The sequence below is a fragment of the Mus pahari genome, chromosome 5, assembly GCF_900095145.1.
Source record: "Mus pahari chromosome 5, PAHARI_EIJ_v1.1, whole genome shotgun sequence".
Classification (NCBI taxonomy): domain Eukaryota; kingdom Metazoa; phylum Chordata; class Mammalia; order Rodentia; family Muridae; genus Mus; species Mus pahari.
In genome coordinates this window covers 102,410,835-102,431,705 of record NC_034594.1, presented here as the reverse complement: position 1 = coordinate 102,431,705, position 20,871 = coordinate 102,410,835, and the positions used below count along the sequence as shown (strand labels likewise).

The 20,871-nt window shown below is 44.5% G+C and overlaps 1 protein-coding gene across 2 annotated transcripts in view; it reads right to left on the bottom strand.

Moving 5' to 3' along the window:
* Positions 1-7,452: 7,452 nt before the first annotated feature.
* Rab3gap1 (RAB3 GTPase activating protein catalytic subunit 1) overlaps positions 7,453-20,871 on the bottom strand; it is a 67,735-nt gene continuing 54,316 nt past the window's right edge. Inside the window, exons 18-25 of one of the 2 annotated variants that reach the window (XM_021197847.2) lie at positions 18,838-18,975; positions 15,388-15,615; positions 13,165-13,261; positions 12,955-13,058; positions 12,525-12,640; positions 12,091-12,193; positions 9,688-9,708; positions 7,453-8,935 (exon numbers count right to left, since the gene is read on the bottom strand). In XM_021197847.2, coding sequence (XP_021053506.1) covers positions 8,699-8,935; positions 9,688-9,708; positions 12,091-12,193; positions 12,525-12,640; positions 12,955-13,058; positions 13,165-13,261; positions 15,388-15,615; positions 18,838-18,975 — 1,044 coding nt within the window. In that variant the 3' untranslated portion in view covers positions 7,453-8,698. The remainder of the gene's footprint in view (positions 8,936-9,687; positions 9,709-12,090; positions 12,194-12,524; positions 12,641-12,954; positions 13,059-13,164; positions 13,262-15,387; positions 15,616-18,837; positions 18,976-20,871) is intronic. The other variant, XM_021197848.2, reaches the window with a different exon arrangement.

The following is a 20,871-nucleotide window of genomic DNA, read 5'->3' as shown; positions in this document are numbered from 1 at the left end:
CCCCAACTTGCTTCTTGGTCATGATGTTTGTGCAGGAATAGAAACCCTGACTAAGACGAGTCTCTTATTAGCTTTGGAGACGACTGCAGTCCTTCAGAATGCCCTACTACCTTTTCATGTCAACTCCTCTTATGTGTTCTGGTGGCCTATGCTTTTGCATGTATGAGGAAATGTTTTCAAAGGCATAGGGGAAACAGTTCTGTGATGGTGTCCCCATTTCAGACATTGCAGTTGGTGCTCTAGGTAAGATAATTACAACTTTGTCTCTGCTCGCATCCGACCCACTATGAAAAGTGAGACATGGAAGTCAGATCAAATTGCAAATGTTTGAGACAAGTCTGGGATACATGAGACATTATAGCTGTAAAGGTGGGGTGGTTGGAGGATGGGAGTGTCTCAGGGGTTGAAATGCTTGTGCAGCTGTGAGGACCAGTGTGCAGAAGCCCACATAAAATGCCCAGGGAGCATGGCATCCTACCTCTAACTCAACCCCAGAAGGGCAAGGAGGGAGATCCCTAGGTCCCAGGAGGTCCTCTAATCCCTAAACTGGTTAGCAAAATGAGGCTTATCTTCCCTCTCTGGGATTGAGACACCCTGCTGTGACTATGGCAGAATAGGAATAAGGGATGATTCCAAACACACACACGCACACGCACCCATGCACACACGCACGTGCACACACACTCATGCACACGCACATGCACACACACGCACACACTCACGCATGCACACACACGCATGCGCGCACACACGCACGCGCGCACACACTCACGCGCACACACACTCACGCACACACTCACGCACACTCACGCGCGCGCGCACACACGCGCGCACACACACGCGCGCGCTCTGCAGTCACATCTTCTTTCCTCTCATACAGACCACAGTCCTGGATGAGAGTATCTTCCCTTGATGATCTACAGCTGAGTTCCACGTAAGCATACATTCCTGTTAGTGTGGGAAGCTATGGGATTTAACTCAGTGTTCACCCTGGCCCCAGGATACCAGACCAATGCAGTTTATTCTCAATAGCTGAGCCATGGTTGGTTGGAGAAGGCCCTGTAACTAGGCTGTGGCCTGTCCACCAGGCTCTGGCCTATTAGACAGCTTTCTGCCATCACTCTCTGAGCACACCGGAGGCCTCAGAATGTGTGCTGTGGGCAGTTGGCTTCACAGGTTTGCTGGAGCTCCCCCCAGGTAAGCTGGTCTAGAATTGCCCTCTTCATGATATTGACAGCATCCCCAGGTTGTACACTGAGCAGAACTGAAGCAAACCAGGAACATCCTGGTCATAGACGTGGCCCCTGCCAGGCTCAGCCAGGCCCGCCGCTCAGTCTGGGAAGCAGGGGTGAGTGTTCTTTGGGGTTGGGTCTTTATACTGAGTTTGAGAGGCCATCTTGGTCTGGCCAACAAAAGCTGTAGATGTCTGGGTCACACAGAGTTTGAATGGGGAACAGTGGGAACAGGACTGGTCTGTAGAGAGGCTTCAGTTGTCTGATGGGGGTCAGAAAAAAATAAACAAACCTCAGAAGGGAAGTCTACTAGACACAATTCCAGTGTGAGCTATAGCCAGGAGCTGTGAGCTACTGTCTGCCACTTCACCCAGCTTGTCTTATGGTGCCAGAGAACACTAAAGGCTGGGAGGGCAGATAATGGGTGTGCAGCCGGCTGTGGGGCGCTCTGAAGAAAGCCCACAGGACTGACGGCCCAATTCCATTGGAAGTACATGCAGAAGGCAGAACCTTGGGTTCTGGTACATCCTGAGTGTAACCAGTCTAAAGCAGAAGTGTCCAACCTTTGAGCGCCGTGGTAAGTATTATCATCTACAAAGTTCTCACTTGAGAACTGCACAATTGAATTATCAAAGAAGAAAATTGCAAAAAGCTTTTGTGATGTGTTAAGCTTATGAGTTCTATATCGGGCTGCATTCTTAGCTGTCAGTACCATCCCTCAGTTCCCGGAACGCCATGTGGGGTTGGGGTTGGGGATCAATCCAGTGCCTTGGCCGTGCTAAGTGCATGCTCGACCACTAAGATAAGCCAGTGTTTGACTGCCTTAGCCAGCAATGCAGGAATAAGTTAGGTGAATGTAATCAGATGGCAGTTCATAGGTAAGTGTCTCATAGTTGGGGGAATAAATAGTTCAGCAACCTGAGGTTTCAAAATCGTTAATGTTCCATCCAGTGCTGGAGCTATGTTTAAGTTAAACTCATATGGCATAAATATGGTTCTTTTTTTTTTTTCTTTTTTCTTTCTTGGTTTTTTCGAGACAGGGTTTCTCTGTGTAACCCTGGCTGTCCTGGAACTCACTCTATAGACCAGGCTGGCCTCGAACTCAGAAATCCGCCTGCCTCTGCCTCCCAAGTGCTGGGATTAAAGGCGTGCGCCACCACGCCCAGCTCATAAATGTGGTTCTTACCAAAGGGGAATCTTCACACTGCCTGATGAGTGAGGCAGGCTACCTACCAGAAACTGCCTGAGAAAAAACTGTTCACCACATTCATGTGAAATGTGGACCGTGTACTGACTGAGCAATGGTCTAAGTCAACCGATACAGATAATCCTCTCATGATGTTCTGAGGATGCTAAACTGCCTTTTTATGTAAGAGCCAGGAATGTGACAGAGGGGACAAGAGGAGCCCCTTCCCTGAAGGCTTGTGCCAAAAGCGTGCAACACACTGAGCAGTCAGCTGAGCAGTTGTGTTAGGTGCTAGGGAGAGGGTCTGTCTCTGGACAGGGCTTCTTGACTTGAATTCCTCATCTCACTGGTTTTATTTTGAGTCTCACCTCTGCTTCTTGTCATTAGTGTTTGCTTCCATTATTGTTTGCATGCACAGACTGGCCTCAACTCAGCAATCCTCCTGCTGTGGCCTCCTGCTCGAGCAGATGACAAGTGTGAGCCATATTGGCTTCCCCTGTTTTTCCAAGCGCTGTGAACCCATTGCTGGCTGGAGTTCCCACGCTGTCCTGGTGCAGGCGGTTTCCAGATTCACAGTTTAATTCAGTTGGCTCAAATGAATTGGTTGGAGGAATTTTTTTCCTTCAATGTTGCTAAGCAACCTCATGTCACCTGTGGATCAATGGCCTCTGGTGGCATGACGCTGTGCAAGGCTGCTCTCCCCTCAATGCCATACTTCGCTTGCTGTATTAGTTATATATTTTTATGTGTTTTGCCTGTGTGTGTGTGTGTGTGTGTGTGTGTGTGTGTGCACGCAGTGCCCTCAGAGGCCAGAAAAGGGCATCAGTTACAGATAGTTGTAAGGTACCATGTGCATGCCAGGAATCAAAACTGTTCTCCAAGAGCAATCAGTGCTCTTAACTGTTCGGCCCTCTCTCCAGCCCAGTGCTATGCTTTTAATACCATATTGATTTTAGGTTTTGTTGCTTTGTAAATACTACCTTCACTACAGTCAAACAAGGACAGGGTGTGTGCTCTATAGATTTTGTGTAGTGAGTCTGAACAGCCCAGATCCCATACAGAGAGGTCTATAACAAAGAGGCTCAGACTAGATTCCAGAAGGCTTCCTCAACACAGCAGCCCCACTCCAGAGCTCCCTGCTCAGGAGGGCAGGGTGACTAAGGAATTGTATCTCCTGGTTTTTGTTTTTTTTTTTCCTTTGTGAGTGTTTGCACTTGTTAGTGAGGGTGGGTGTGCACATACCTGTAGAGAGCAGAGGCCTGTGCTAGGTGCCTTCCTCATCACACTCCTCTTCTTTCCCCAATACAGGGTCTCACTGTGTAGCCCATGCTGGCCTGGAACTCCGTAGACCAAGCTAGCCTTGAATTCAGATATTGCTTGCCTCTGCCTCCTAAGCGCTGGGAATAAAGAAATTTGTGGAGGCACACACTCAGGATGCAGAGATGGGATCCTTCTGAGTTTAAGGCCAGCCTGGTCTACATAAGGAGCTGGAGGACAGACAGAACTACATTGAGAGACTGTTTCAGAAACAACAAAAGCCATGTGTTGCCAGCTCACCTTAATTTTTTGAGACAGGCTTTCTTTCTCACAGAATCTGGAGCTAGGGTGACTGGCGAATAAGCTTCAGGGATCTGCCGGCCTTTTATTGGCTTATGGAGGTTGAGCATTGGTCTTTTTATCGATATAAATGGAGCCATCTCCCTAGCCCCAAAGATCTGCATTGCTCATAAGGGCCCAGGTGATACTGACACTATCTGGGACCTGAGCTTTAGACTCATAATCTCTAGGATGTGCACATGCTTATTTGACATCATAGGTAGTACAAAATCATCTCCAGAGTTGTAACCAATTACACTCCAGCCAGCCATGAAAAAGTGCCACTCTGGAATGTCACCTGACTTATGCTCCACTCCTAGTGTAAGATGCAGGCTTCTGCCCAGCTCCTGTGTATGAGGTGGCATTTCCCTGAGCCTGAGCCCTGTGTGTGTGAGCTGGCATCTCCCCATACCTCACACCTGAATTGCTTTTTCTTGGTCATATGAAGAGAGGTTTTAAAATATCTGCTGTAGACATGAATCCTCTTTCTGGAAGAACAGCTGGTGCTGTTAACTCGTCATCTCTCCCGCCTGAACTATTTGTAGTTCTTTATATATCTTGGATATTAATTGCCTGTCTGATGCATAACTTGGCAAGAATGGCTTTTCTCACCCTGTAGGCTGTTTTTCCAGGGAGTAGCTGAGTACTCAGTGCTTGCCCAGTGTACAAGGCCCTGGATTTCATCTCCAACAGTATAAAAGGAAAAAAAACAAAACAAAAGCAAAACAAACAAACAACAACAAACCCAAGCCCTCTCCACTCTGGTGAGCTCAGTACAGGATATGTAATCCCGTGTAGTTCGGATCATTTTTGTGTGTGTGCATTTTGTTTTGCTTTTTTGTTTTTCAGGGACAGGGTTTTTCTGTGTGACCCTGGAACTCACTCTGTAGACCAGGGCCAGGCTGACCTCAAACTGCCTGCTTCTGCCTCGGGAGTGCTGGGATTAAATGTGTATACCATCACACCCGGCTAGAATACTTTTTTGTGATGTTCAAGTCCTATCTAAGGAATCCTTGCATATTGCCTGTATCTTAGAGCATGTTAAAGCCTATGCTCCCATCGGGCAGTTCCAGGATCTCACAGAAATAGAAAATGAGAGCAGTGAGAATGTTGCAGTGCAGTTGTCTCTTGTCTTTTTTTGAGGCCTATGGGACAAGTGTCTGCTGTCCCCCGGAGCGGCTTCTGTGTTGCCTGTGGGCTTAGCAGGTTCTCCTTCCCCCGACTCATGCCATGGGCAGTTCATGTTCTAGTTAGGTGGTACCTCCCAGATGCACTGGTCTGCAGTAAGTGGCCACTGCATTGAGATCTGGACATCCTAACATCCTGCCTTTGTACTGATCCTGTTGGAGAGACGCAGCTGTGGACAGCTAGCATCCCACTTTGGGGTGTCAGCCAGATTCCCTGGGTAGCCATCTGCCTCTGAGCACAATTTTGTTAGCCAAATGACAAATGATCATTTGGCATAGATCTAACAGTGTCTACAAGTGAATAGAGCTGACCCTGCTCTGGATCTATCCAGGCCCTTCTCTTGTATGAATCACCACATAGACTCAGGATTTAACTGATAACATGGGACAAAAGATTGTTGCTTACAGTTCTCCCCTGGAGTAACAGGTGTAAAGAAAGGCATGAAGTACATAGACCGGGTGGGTCCCAGCCCAACCTCTAAGCCTTCAGGTCGGCTTAGCTACAGCCAGAGAAAGACCCGTCCTCTCCCACCAACCTGCTCCTTCACTGTCAGAGTGGGACATTCACACTCTAAAAATATTTCCATGTGTCATGTAGGCAAGATATTGCAGGAAAGTACCAGTGGACTACTAAGAATACAGTTCCTTCCTTACGTAACTCTGGCAAAAGCTAAGCCTGTTTTAAGCCAAAATCAGGGTTCAGAAAGGTTAATCAATAGTCCTTGCATGTCATAGCCTATTCAAACTGCCCAGGGGCTAGCAACCTTGGCAGTTTTGGTCACTGTCCACTGAATTCATGTGGTAACTGAAAGAAGTCTTCTCTTCTCATAAGCAAAAATTGTCTAGTATCAGCTTCTAAAGGACAGGTCACAGCATAGTGGCCTGTGCCCTGTCCCACAGTGGTACATGGGTGACTGTGGGGCCTCAGGATGTTTGGAGAAAAGAATGGGTCAGTAATTTATTCATGATTGGATGGAGAAGTGACTTGATTTATAACTCAGAGCCCTGGGTGTCTTGGCGGGAGCAGAGGGTTGTTACAGAAAGGCCAAAGGGATAAAAACCCGTCTAAATGGGGTGGGGATGGGGCATCATTCTATAGACCAGCAGCCAGAGGAATGGAAAGAGGGAAACCACACAGCCTGTGAGCAGACACTAATTCATATTCACCTCCTCCCTTTCCTCTGCTCACCCCGTTCCTTCCCTGTCTGTCATTTGTGTGCGCTTGTGCCACACCCTGCTCGCCATGGACTGAGACCTCTATGATCATGAGCCTCATCATGGGCAAAAGGTGATGGCCTGTCTGAAGTGGTGAAGAATCTGGGCAGCCACACTTCATAGTCACTGGGCGCTTGGATGACTCCCAGAGGCCATCCCTCCTACTGGGTCACTTTTTTTTCTTCTCTGGTGCTGGGGACATATATACACCTTGTGATTGGCAGGCAAACACAACAGAGCTGAACGACAGCCATCCCCTACAATTTATGCAACCTTTGTTGATAAGCAACTGAGTGTCCTGCAGGATGCTTCTAAAACGTTTAAAGATCTTTTTTATTGTATCAGTGCCTGCATATATGTGCACATGTTGCATGATGCCAACACAGGTCAGGAGAGAGTGTGGGATCCTGGGACTGCATCAGGGATGGTTGTCAGCCACCATGTGGTGCTGAGATCTGAAACCAGCCCTCTGCAAGAGCAGTTACTGCTGCGCTGAGATTTTTATTTCAACTTTCTTATTTAGAGATGTGTATCCGTGCGCCAGAGGTCAGTCACCCTCAGGTATTGTTTTGCAGGTCTCAACTCTGAGCCCGACAAACCCTTCTCACAGTTTACACCATCACTGGTGAAGTGTGGGTAGGCTCACAGGATGTGTGCAGTGCCTCTAAGCATACCTCAGAGTTGTCTATGCTCCACATTTCATGGCCTTGCCCTGGGCGGACTACCCTATGCTATGGTGGCCTCAGCTCAGTCTTCTCCACCTTCAGGAAGGGCAGAGGAAAGGGGGAGACTGCACTAGCTTTTTGACACACTGTAGCATTTGTCTCTATATCTTCAGTATAGCACTGATACAGCAGGTACGTTCTAATGTCTGAAATGAATAGCAGTAAGACGAAAAAGAATGGACAGCCACACTTCCGAAGGCATGAAGAACATTCTGCACACACTTCCTAGTGACATCAGACAGAGCTGAAGCAGCAGAAACTGAGTGAAGTAACAGAAGGGTTCTTGGGGAGAAAAACAAGTCGACACATAGACAGCAGTCCGTTTTATTAGATAAACAATGCCATTTTAGACCAACCCCACACTGTAGAGTTCTGTCATCTATACCCAGGAAAGCAGGCAGACACTGTCCTGTCTTGTAGTTGTTCTGGCCCCTCATGCCTCAGCCCGTATCTATGGGTTTCTAAGAAGCAAAGTCCAGCATTTCAGAGGAAAGAGCACTGGGAAGCCTAGGGGTCGGCCCCTGGCCCTCCTATTCCCAGACAGACATGTGTCTGTGCACACCATACAGATAAATATATATATATATACTTTTTTTTCTTTTACAAAAATAACACAGGGCTTGTGCAGTTCTATTAATTTTTAAAAATCACACAGGCGGAATTTACACTTCAGCATAACCATTTTTTACTTTGGATTCAAGTGGGAAATTTAGGTCCCCAAATAATTTACAATCACCAAGGAGAGGTCCCGCAGCAGCGTATTGATGCATTCTGAGCTGCAGAGGACAGAGCCATCACCCCTGCACCAGGTGCGTCAGCCCACTCACAGCCTCGGCACACACACCACAGCTCACTAATTGCACGCTGATCTATGTTCCCAGGATGTGTGTTCAACATGTGCTCATATGATGTCATTAAATACCATCCCTAGCCAGCAACGCAGAGAAGTAAAGTGCAAAGCAGGGGTGCAAGCATGAGGACCAAGAGATCCTATAAGACAGACAGACAGACACAGAGAGAGCGCACTAGTCTGCAGCTACATTTCATGTACAGATTGATCAGAAGAAATGCATTTGGTTAGTGACATGGAAAAACAAAACTGAAATTCTAGTCTTTCTCCTAGAATATTCAAATGCTCATCAAATAGATAATAAAGCTGACTATCCATCTGGTGACTGAATAAACAGAAAGCCACGTGGCAGTTTAAAAACACAGATCCTGGGACTAAAGGCTCTACCACCAAGTGTCCAGAACGTGAGTTAACGGATACTCTACCTTGCATATGTAATACTAATAAGGATAGCCACTAAGTGTCTACAAAGATGACTGTCATAAGAGAATGAACAAACTCTGTCCCCCAAGGTAAGAGGCCTGCTGATGTGTGGTTCCCCCAACACAGGCCATCTCCCCCCAGGTGGAAGTCTTTGACACCTCAAATCTATCCATCTGGCTCAAGCTTGGTACTACAGATGCCTCTGGATGCTGGTGTGACTCCTGCTGCTGGTTTGACAAGGTCGTCTCAGGTGCCCATGGCAGGAGCTGCCACTCCTCCTCCCCCTAGAAGAAGGAGGTGTCTGAGGAGAAGGCACCCGCAAGTCTGAAGTCCTCCTTGGTGAGCACGCTGTACATGCGCTGTGGCAGGGCCTTGGAGTAGGGAGCAGGCCGTGGCACAGTGGCCCTCAGGATCAGCTCCCGGCCTGCAGGCGGTGGGAAGTCCGACACCAGTGTCTGTCTTCTCTCCTCTGGGCAGCCTGATCTCTTCAGCTCCTCCTCCGGCAGAGCCACTGCGGCAGCCTTGAACAGAACAAAACACCAAACTCAAGAGCCAGTCAAAAGCTACATTACCCAAGGGCAGATGGATAAACACAAGAAACACACAATGACCTGTGTCACTTGGAAATGCATTATGTCCACTGTGCGTTATGATTGCTCAAAAGGACAAAAACAGAAAAGCAGAAAGCTGGAAAGAGCTTGGGCACTTGTGAGGCAGGCAGAGGTGGGTGCACTCAAGGGCATCGGGACTCCTCAGCAACAGCAGAGCTGCACTGGTGCCTGCACTTCTGCAGGCAGTGACTCACGTCCGAGTTAGATGTTAACAGGACAGACTTACTTTCAAGTCTGGAAAGGCGATGATTTTTTTTTTTTAATCTCTGCTCTCTCAGCTAGTTCTTTATTGGATTCTCTTGCCAAATTAGAACTAGGAACACTGGCTTTGACTGCTGGGCAGCTAATGTGACAGCAAGCTAACAGATGCCCATAGCCATAGCCACAGAGGAAAAGTGCTCAAAGATGAAGGCATTGCTTGTACATTCAAACTGCACCAGTGAAGCCAATCGGAGCCTTCAGAACGAAATACTGTCCTCCTTTCATGACTCCATTGCTTGGGAAAGTTCTTTGGGCAATGGAAACATGAAGTCAAGGTAAGCTGTACAGCCAGAGGGGATGCCAGATCAGCCGGTTAGAGATGGTTAGTTAAGATGACCTTATGAAGTTAGAGGGATGGGGAAGGACAAAGAACTATGAGGGACATAAGGCCATGTTGTTACCTCATCAGAAGATTCAGTCAGCTTGAGAAAGGTGAGAAAACAAACAGTGATGAAAGGGACCAAGGGAGCTAAGGAGCCGGGCAGACTCGAGGGCACATCGGGAATGGCATGCACTGTGTGGGCATGACTCCATCCAAGGGCACTGAAGGTGCACAGAACCACATCACAGACCAGACATGGCTAGCTGAGGCTCAGGCTCATGCATCTGATGGCTCAACAGGTGAAGTGCAGGGTCATTTAATGAGGAAATGACTGAAAACCCTCACTCTTTCAAACAAGATGCTGTTTCAAAAGGCACTTGACAGACAAACCATAAATTTAAGGACAGATGTATAGAAATAATTCAACTTAGTAAAACTGGGACAAAGCAGTTGTTTTTGCTGAATTCTATTTAAATACATACATACATACCCAAGCCTATATGGTTTCATTCAACTTTATTACAGTTCAGAATTTTAATATTTTATACTTTGGGTTTGTGGGGGTGGGGTGCTCATGTGTGCATATGCCACAGCACACACATGAAGTCAGAGGACAACTTTCAGGAGTGGGTTCTCGCCATTTACCATGTAGCTTCTGGAGAATAAACTGCCAATAGACTTGGCAGCAAGTGTTTACCCCTGAGCTGTGTCACTGGGCCGACAGTTTATAATTTTGAAGAAAAGCTCTAATATGAAGCTAATGTGTGCTATAAAAATTCAGGTATGACTTAAATATAACTAAATCTTCCTTTGTTAGTAAAACTGGTACAAAGTATCTGCTCAGCATGAAAAGTTACATAAAGTCAACAAGACAAGACAGCAAGACAGCAAGAGCTGAGTTAAAACACAACCTTGTACTGGTCATTACATGAGTTCTGAAAGCGCTAACTACTGAGGTAGACTGAGAAGCTGAGCTGTGTGAGATACACTCACAACCTGAGGGTCTTGAGGAGGACCCCTGAGAAGCAGCGTCCTCCTCTTAGATGTGATAAGGATCACAGCACCCCGAGTGATGAGACATCCTTTGGTGTGGAAGACTTAAGTGCTGAAGACTGAAACTGACTAATCTTTGTTTTTCTAGCAGCTTTTTAGTTAGGGAAGGACTGAGGGGGCTGTTCCAGTTTAGGGGAGTAATTCTGATCACCCCAAACAAGCAGCACCTTTAACACTAAAGACTTAGACACTTCTGATTTTAAAACTTAATTCATGGCTTTCTTAAAAGTTGGTAAAGAGTTGAGTCTTCCCTACTGAGGAGACGCAGCAGCAGGGGTGACAAGGACACTGCTTGTCAGCCTCTGTGTTGGATGGTGGAGAGGTACAGCTTGTGAGAGCAGAATCAGAGGAGGACGAAGGAGAGCAGGGCTGCCTCCTACTTAGTGTATAAGCCAATAAGGTAATCTTGTGTTTAGCTTTCAACATTCAGAGCACTGTGTGTGACTGTAATTTTGAGTTTCTCTCTAGGGATGATGCAACTGTTAGTCCGTGTTCTGGTTAGTTGTATGTCAACCTGACACAAGTTATAGTCATCTGAGAGGAGGGAGCCTTAACTGAGAAAATGTTTACACAAGATCCAGCTCTGAGGCAGCCCACAGAACATTTTCTTATTTCCTGATGGATGGGATGGGGTGAGGGATGACTGAGCAGTCAGTAAGCAGCCGCTCCCTGGCCTCTGCATCAGCTCCTGCCCAGTTTGAGTTCTTGCTCCAGGGACTTCCTCCCCAAATTGCTTTTGGTTGTGACATTTATCACAGCAATAGCAACCCTAAGGGAGCCCATGTGTGCACCAAGAAAACTCTTACTTGGTAGAGGATGACTATCTCAACGCTGAGCTGCTTGGTGTTCTTGTCTCCAGTGTCATCTTGTTCCAGGTCAGTGAAAACTGTATCTAGTGCACGTAATACTTTCACCTGAATCGCCCATATTAATGTGCCCCAAGGGAATACCAGTACCTTCTCGAGTGCGTGCATGTGTCTGTGTGCACATATATACACATATGTGACCAATACCCCTTAATATAACTTAACTTCCTACTTTCATGAATGGAAAGAATAATGAAGATAATTTTCCAAAGTGGATTTCCTCCTGTGCTGAGGCTCATTTACACAGTTTTCACAGCCTTGAGTCCTTTTCCTTTTGAGACAATCTCTATTACAGACTAGTCAGAAACTGAGGCTATAAGCACATTTTCCTATACCATAGCTCTGACCATTGCTAAAAGTCCCCACCAGCTTCTAGAACAATGGGTATGCAAGCCTTCTAATTTCCACAGTTTAGATCTGAATTACTCTTTTATCACTTTGCTTAACCCAGGGCATCTCAGTCTCAGGAGCCCTGGAGCCTGATCCTTTCTGAGCTGTCACCCTGGTGTGGGACTCAGAACACCATCCTGGGCCAAGAGCAGCCACGGAGGACTCGCACTTACCCGCTGAGCATTCACAAACAGCTTGTGGATGATGCGGCCAGCATGTCCACTTCCTGCCCCAGTGACTGATACCTCAGGCTGCTCCAGCAGGCAGCTGACAAACCTAGAGGAAGAAGCAGGAAGGGTCAGACTGCTTGCTCTTCAGGTAACCTCATTGGCAACTCCTCCTAAACCCACCATGGACAAGTGAGGGTGACAGAATTGACTGAAAAGAACTTAGAACAGTTCTGATCCTAAGAGAACTCAGTATTTCGCTATCATCAGAGGGCAGAGTATTTCATTTTGTTCTTTTGTGGCTGGGTTTGCCTTGGCTAACCTGAACAGCTCACTACGTATCCCACGCTATTCAAGTAACCTCTGGGATTAAAGAAAACATGGCATCCTCTCTCAGCAGCGGCCTCCTGTGGACAAAGCAAGGGGCATAGCAACAGTACCTTTCCAGATCTTCCTTTTCTTCCTCGTGCTCACACTTCTCAGTTCCAAACTTGGCCTTCAGAGACCGGGCTCGGGCTATTATAGCTTCCACAGTAGTGATCTGAAGGATGATTTCCTAGAGTAGAAAGGGAGGCACAAGCTCTGAGAGACAGAGATGCAGAGCCTTTTAGCCTTTTTAGAAGCCAATGAGATGGCTCAGCAGGGACAGGTGCTTGTCACCAAGTCTTACATCCTGAGTCATAGGAAGGAGGGAACCTGACCTCTGACCTCTACATATCCTGTGACATGCACGCATAACCAACATCACTATCCAATAAATGAGTGTAAAAAGAAAATGTAAAACATAAAAAAAAAAAAAAAAAAAGATTAAAGTAATTACTGCCAGGCGGGGAAAACTCTTGGCAAGACCCTGACAGAACATACACTTACTTCCAGTTTCTTGTCCTCGGGATTGGGGAAGTGCAGAACTTTGCTGGAATGGGCTATGATCTGCTTTATAATCTTCTTAACAGAAGGAATGTTTTCCAGACTTTCTATTTATAAAAAATTAAAAAAAAAAAATCAAAGCCATAGTTAAAAATGGAACCAAAAGCCCTTCTCTGGAAATGGGCTTAGGGACTGATCAACTGAGACATTTACCTTCTTCCTTTACCTTGAGAACAGCTGCATGAATCACACAAGGCAGGAGGTGCCTGGCTAGGTCTGCAGGCTTCTGCATGGCCAGGTAGTGCAGCACCTGAGGGAAACACAGGAACACAGAAATACTGCAGGTGGCATTCCTGGGGCACAGAGGCCTGACCTCAGCTCACTCTCGCCTCTTTCCCAGCTAAGCAGCAGCTATGGCAGAGGCAAGCATGTAGGAACTGTAATAACTACTTTCTTAAGCTTTCCAAGTCTTTATGTTACACATACAAGGTAGGAACATGCAGAGAATGAGGATGATCTGTAAGTCACAACACCAACATGACAGTTAACAGCAGCATGTTGTCAATCTAGGATTTTTTTGTTTTAGGCCACTAAGAATAAATGTGTAAGTGTTATTTTGTTACTTGATTTTCTCAGTATATAAGATTGTTAGCGATCTTCTACAATCTGTAATTTCTTTTTAATTACACAGTAGAAACTATTATTTCTACTTATAAACATAAAGAGACATGTGCAATACACGGACTCTCCCTGTAGCCATCAGCAGTATATAGAAGCAGCATCTCACTGTGGGATTATGAAGATCTTCATGGGTTTCAACACTAAATAGAGGGATCACACAGAACTTGTTCACCTTCTGTCTCTATAGCCATTAAAACACAGAAATACAGATGGAATTTCTTTCTTTAAAACTATTCATGCACCTTTTATAGCCTGGTCATTTAAGAGTGAGGCTTACCAGGGGCTCTTGGACTAAGACTCAGTAAGTCTTGCCATGGCTCCAGTCTAGGGGAGATAGGACTCTCCGAGTAGTGTCTCTTCCCTCTGCTGGTGCCATCTGAACTTTTCCTCCCCCTGCCCCTTCTAGTCCTTTGTAAAATGCCTGTAACGAGAGTGTGTGGCTCTGGACCTCCAAGCCTGGATGATGATACTGTCCTCAGAATGCTGTGATGTTTGAATAAAGCAAAACTATACATAGTGCCTACAATACTAATGTTGCATTTATGGTTTTAAAGTAACATGTGTGTGCTCTGCCTTCTCTATTTTGGTAGCATCATAAATGGAAACTGCCATCTTCTGCAGTTTCTGTAATGGATGTAAGCAGTGGGGAGGTAGACTATCATTTTTCATTTCTGGAGTGTACTTAATCGTCCCCTCTTATTTACTTCTTTCTCATCCTTTGTCTGACTCTAGGGGGTTATCTCTTCTCTATAGAAAGCCGGGCATTACTTAAAGATGGAATATGTTCTGGGAAATTCACCACTGATTTCATTATGTATGAACATGAAAGACTACTCAAGGCAAACCCAACTGATATGTCAGTCACTGGATATAGCCTCTTGACCAATCAAAAGACATGGTAGACTACAGACATCTGAGGCTGCTGCCAGAATAACGGCTTATAGTTAAGTATAGCAAATGCCTTCTAGTCACAGTTGCCCAGTATTGTTACCAAGTACTATGTAGTTACATGGATGACATTCAGTGCTTTTTATATAGCTGGCAGAACCTCATACACGTGTGTAAGAATGCCTTGTCCTCTGATGTTCTGATAACTAAAGCACTAAGAGGCAACAAGACCACATAATCTCCTTGGGCTACCCTGGCCTCTGGGGTCCTGAAGAATCATTATACAGCATCTAACAATGACAGATTCTTCCCAATGCTCCTCTGTGACTGCTATGCTGAGGTAGCTCCTCTGTCCCTTCTCTTGACTTTCAGAATTCCTGCCCCCACCAGCCACATCCACAAGATTGCAGCACCAGGAGCACCACTGAAACCTGCCTCATTTTTCTATTCACTGTTAATCTGATAATCTCTACATAATGCTGGAGGCATGGATTTACTCAGTGGAATGATGTAAGGGGCAATCAGGATTTAGGCTGGGCCACTATTCTCTAGAACTGCAAGCATTTTCTTATGAAGTTTGGTTATTTCTCCCTTTTCACTGAAGATGTTGAACATCATTAAGATATACAGATCACTGTTTCTCTTATTATTTCCCTAGTAAACACTTTGGTGGAATTCTAAGGACATGATCATTTTAAATACTTCTGATATAAAGTATAAGATAGTATATGATGCAAATGTTCCATGACTGTCTTTACAACTAGCTCTAAAACCTTCAATGTAATATTAGGTATTGAATTTCAACGGTTTGCTTGTTAAGTAAGTACAGACCCTCATACCTAAGACTTACTAGTCATCTCCTCGTACCTTTTCTGCCTCTCGGGTATCATCAAACAGCCTCCTCTGGCGTCTTGCTGGAACAGGCTTAGCAGTTTCCCAGGCTTCTACCCACATGTTGCTGGGGATCTTCATACGGGCACTCAGCTCCCCCTTCAGGACCACATTGCCCTTCTCATCAGTCACCTCCTCCTCAATGTAGTCCCTTGGTGAGTACCACCTCACAAAATCTTCCAGAAAGCAGCCTGGATTAGCTGCCTAAAACACACACACACACACAAAACAAACAAACAAACAAAAAAACAAACAAGACAAAACCCAGTATTTTCAGACAAGCCTGGTGCAAAATTATATTCACACTTAAAGTTTGAACATCACATTTAAAATAGGAGGTGTTACCCCAAAAATGTTCCTCAATTTTACAGAAAAAACAAAAACCAAAAAAAGGCACCCATTTTCATATGATGACTTTGTACAAACTTTGTAGTATTAACTACTCAGTACTGAACAAAGTAGTAAATAAATGAAGTATAGAGAATTAAATAATGCACAGCACAACCAGAATAACACATGACTGAGACTCTACTCTGTGGTTAGGCAATACCAGCATCGGTATAAATATCAGCTAGTCTCCCTCACTCATGGTCTATTCAGTAACCAAACTCTAAGGCTTCATACAAAACACCTCCATCTAAACTACTTCTATGCTATTAAGGAACTGAAATCCCACTATTATTGTTCAGGTGGCTAAAAGCAAACATTAATGTTCCAGTTATTGCTCAACTACCTAGAATTAATAATGATATATGCCAAAAACTTTCCAACAATTCTACTTTCAAACCTAGAAGATAAAGTGGCCTCACACTGCTTGTGGAGAGACAGGAAGGTCTTTCTTCAGGTACTCAGTATTATTAGCACAGAATATAAGGATGGACATGTAGCACTGTTGGTGAGAACAGTCTGTTTCAAATGTGATGACTAAACTCATGGGGCTTAGCATCACCATTCTTAACCCAGAGAGAACCTAAGGAACCAGAAGGAAGTTCTTCACTAATTTTAGAACCCGTTTTGTTGTTGTTGTTGTTTTGTTTTTCCTGAGTGCTGAGAATTGAACCTGGGTCCGCTAGAAGAGGAGCCAGTGCTCTTAACTGCTAAGCCATCTCTCCAGCTCCATAGAATCCATTCTTGTAAGACTGTGCCATGGTTTGTGACAATGACTAGGATTTATGTGCAAAGGTCTGGATCCTACCCAGGCAGCACACCAGCTGATCTGTAAAGGCAGTAAGCTTGACAGTTTTCAATATTCAGCTCCCATGTAACAGACTAGTGAAGATTTTGTACTAGAGCCCTCGCCTGCCCCAAGTTCTTAGGAACATACCAGGCAGGACAGACACCTCAGCCATGGCTTATCCTCTTTTTACTGTTAAAGGATTTATTATAACAGATGGCCCAGAATAAGTCCCTATAATGTATGGGTGTCTCAGGCACACATCCATGCCCAACTCTGGGATCTCTAAGCAGTTCTAATAGTAAATTGTTCCTACAGAAAGGGAAAGGCAACTCATATGTTTAGAATAACTACTTTTAAAAGCATCTACCCTACATAGTTGTATTCCTAAGAGCCACCTTATACATGTGCCTATACTTTCTGGTTAAAAAAATTTATTATAAATTTGTAAGTGCCCAGCTTAGTCCAAAAGAATTTAATGAGCAGCAGTTTTGCTAGTGCACAATGTTAAAAGAACAGCACCATTTGCAGTCTCTTATGTGCACATCTGCAGAGCCTGATGTGGTGCACACACTGACTAGGAAGGCAGCTGATGGCAGGAGAACTGCAGTGGAGGTTGGTCACACTTGCTGACCCCCTTCTTTTTGGTTTTCTCCACAGAGCCCTTAGTTTCTCTTTAGCCACCAAGTCAACTGTTTGAATACTGTACAGCAGAGCAAAAGTCACACATTTCAGCATCATTTGACAGGACTTACAGGGAGATAAGTAAAGATAAAAGGCTTCCTATCATCATTTACCTCCTAGCAGGTAGAGAAGGAAGTAGAAAAAGTAACCATGAAGGGTTCGTGTTTACAAAGAAAGAAATTAAACTTGGGCCATCCTGAAGAGCACAGATGTGGACTGAGAAGGGCTATGAACTGAAGAGCCAGGGGCTACTGTGGATTATAAAGAAGCTCAGGGGGCTGGAGAGATGCTCAGTGGTTAGAGCACTGACTGCTCTTCCAGAGGTCCTGAGTTCAATTCCCAGCAACCGCATGGTGGCTCACAACCATTTGTAATAGGATCCTCTTCTGGTGTGTCTAAAGACAGGGATGTACTCACATTAAATACATACATACATACATACATAATACACACACACACACACACACACACACACACATGTTCAGGCCTGGAAGAAGTTTCAGAAGTTTGTGTGCAGACAGCGAAGGTGTCCTCTGGCCTCCCTTCTGAGTTGTCACACTCAGGTTGAGTACACGTTCTAAAATACATGGGCGTAGGAGGGTTTTGAAGTTTTTTAGATTTCTGAATTTTCAAATGCACAAACTAAGCTTTGACTCAAGTCTAAACCTGGAATTCAATTACTTTTCATGCATATTACACTTATATACTGTGAAAGTGAGTTTATACACTGACTTAAATAATTTTGCATATGAAACACTCTAATAGTGTGGAATTTTCTACTCATAGTGTTAGGTTTTGCCGTTTAAGTGTCAGATATTGGGGGCCAAAGAGTTTGCTCAGCAGTTAAGAGCACCACTTGCTCTTCAGGGGACACAGGTTCAATTCCCACTAGTCACATGGTGCACAGATATTCATGCAGGTAAAATACCCACACACATAAAATTTTAAAGTTTCATACAGTATCTTAGGGTAAGGACACTCAAATACCACCGTTCCCTGAATGTGCAGTGTTGTACACCCAAGCCTTGATCCAAGCCAACAATAACTCCTCCAGGCAGCAAATACATACTCTTCCAAAGTACTGACTTTTCTGAGAAAGTCCCCATACCTGCTCAACAGGTTAGCTACTTCCCTCTACCTTGCATCCTTTGAAGACTAGTTAGTTATACAGAAATCTTCTCTCACAAGCTCAACAGACTAAATGAATACTGTATCTCCCCCTATACTCATAGTGTGTGGCACACGTATGTTTGTTGTATAAAATAATCCACATTGAAATCCCTACAGTTCCCAAAGCCTTAAATAGGCTAAGCACACAGAAAGGAAAAAAACATCTCCTAACACAGAGAACATTCAATTCTCAACTTTGGAAAGCAGGTTGACTTTCTTTTTCAAACCTAAGAAGTGAGTCTGACATGTCCTTTCCAGGCTGGAAGTAGCATTTTGTAACAAGTAATAAATTCAAACACTTAAAAAAGACACAACCTTCTTGTCACTTTACAGTATTGTTCACAGTTTCATCCCAGAATAGCTGAAAACAGACCCAGAGCTCTGGAAGTGTGACCTACCTTAAAAGACTCCATATCAGAGAGGAGACAGGCACTCTGCATGCGTGCTCGGAGGTGCGCCCCCTCAGCAGATGTCCCTAATTTTGCTAAGACCTCAGACTGCTCTTCCAGCAGATCTTCTGTCATGGGTGCTGGTTCCTGTGACGATGCACAAAAGGACAAAAGTCACCAGTAGCTCTTCAGAGATACAGCAGGACCATAAACATAGGATAAAACGATGTTTCGGCTTATGCAGCCATAGAATACACATTTGGAAGAATGTAAAGAAATGCAGAATTTAACAAATTACATGAGCTTCTACTGGAACACCACACTTCAGAGCAGAGGCCCTAACTAACTCCCGATAATAAAAAGCTACTTTTTATTGCCCTATAGCTATGAAGTCACAGGATGGAAGGAAGGAATAGAAAAATCACTAAAGAATAAACATGAATGAACCAAAATAACATGAATCCAAAATAAAACTATGCTGAACAGAATTACCCATATGAGCACATCCTATAGCTGGGCATGATGGCACGTGCCTGTAATCCTAGCACTTGAAAGGTGAAGGCTAAAGGACTGAGCTTCAAGATCATCCTCACCTTCACAGGGAACTCAGTACCAACTCTGCCTGCATGAGACCCAATTCAACTTTCTCCTTTCTATCCAATATCAAAAGCCAACAACATGTCTGTCCTAGTTAGGTTTCTGTTGCCATGGCAATGCTATCCAAAACCAACTTGAGGAAAGGGTTTATTTTATCTTATAAGTCTCAAGTCAAGACCATTGCTGAGGGAAGTCAGAGCAGATACACAGGGCTAGAACGTGGAGACAGGAACTGAAGCTAGCACTCAGGCTATGGAGGGAGGTTGTTGCTGCTTGCTCTCCACTTCTTGCTCAGCCCGCTTCTTTATACAAACTGCTAGAGATAGCGCCAGCCAATGGGTTTCCTGACATCAATCATTAACTAAGAAAATGTCCTGGACTTGCCTACAGGCTAATCTGATGGAGGCAATTCCTCCAGTGAGATTTCCTCTTCCCAGGTGTCTCTTGTTTGTTTCACATTGACAAACATTAATCAGGACAATATTGATTATTCTATGAACATATAATACAAATAGTTCCATGTATTATTTAATTATTTTATGTGAACATCAAGTTATTATGACACATCAAGTTATCATGACACATCAAGTAAAATAATTATTTATGCTTATACACTTAGTTTATACTTATATACTTATACACTGAGAGACTTAACCCTTAGTTTAGCAATAGCTACTAAAACATTTCAAAAATATATAAACCAGTCAGTTACATTGACAGTTGCTTAGGTTCATTAAAAGTCGAGGAAATAGCCAGGCATGGTAGTGCATACCTTTAATCCCAGCACTTGGGAAACAAGAGCAAGCAGATCTCCAATAGTTTGGAACAACCTTATCTACAAAATGAGTTAAGTGACTTTCAGACCAGCCAAGGCTACACAGGAAGCACTTTCTTAAAATAAATAAATAAATAAATGATCCTGCACCGCTGACAATGATATGGACTGGAAACATAGTTTATGAACTCGACGTAAAAAACAAGCAATTTCAGTGCTAGAGCCTTATTGTAATTCTTTGCTGAACTGCCACGGCTACAGTGTGTTAGCACATACTAAGCATTGCATCTACACCTATGAAAAGGGGAAAGAGTGAGAGATTTACTATTACTTTACCCTTTAATTTACCACTGATGAGAATGTAAAACAGGTGCAACCTGTTTAAAGGGAAACTTGATAACATTGATCCACTTTACCTAGTGATGCCATTTTTCTTATGTAAATGATGGCAGGGACTCATGATACGGACTGTTTAAAAGAGCAAATCCTTGAAAATGACACACATAGTGACTGACATAATTAAATAAGATGTAGGACTTCCACATGTTAGAATAATATGCAACAATTATAAATGACATAGATGGGCTGGTGAGATGGCTCAGTGGGTAAGAGCACCCGACTGCTCTTCCGAAGGTCCGGAGTTCAAATCCCAGCAACCACATGGTGGCTCA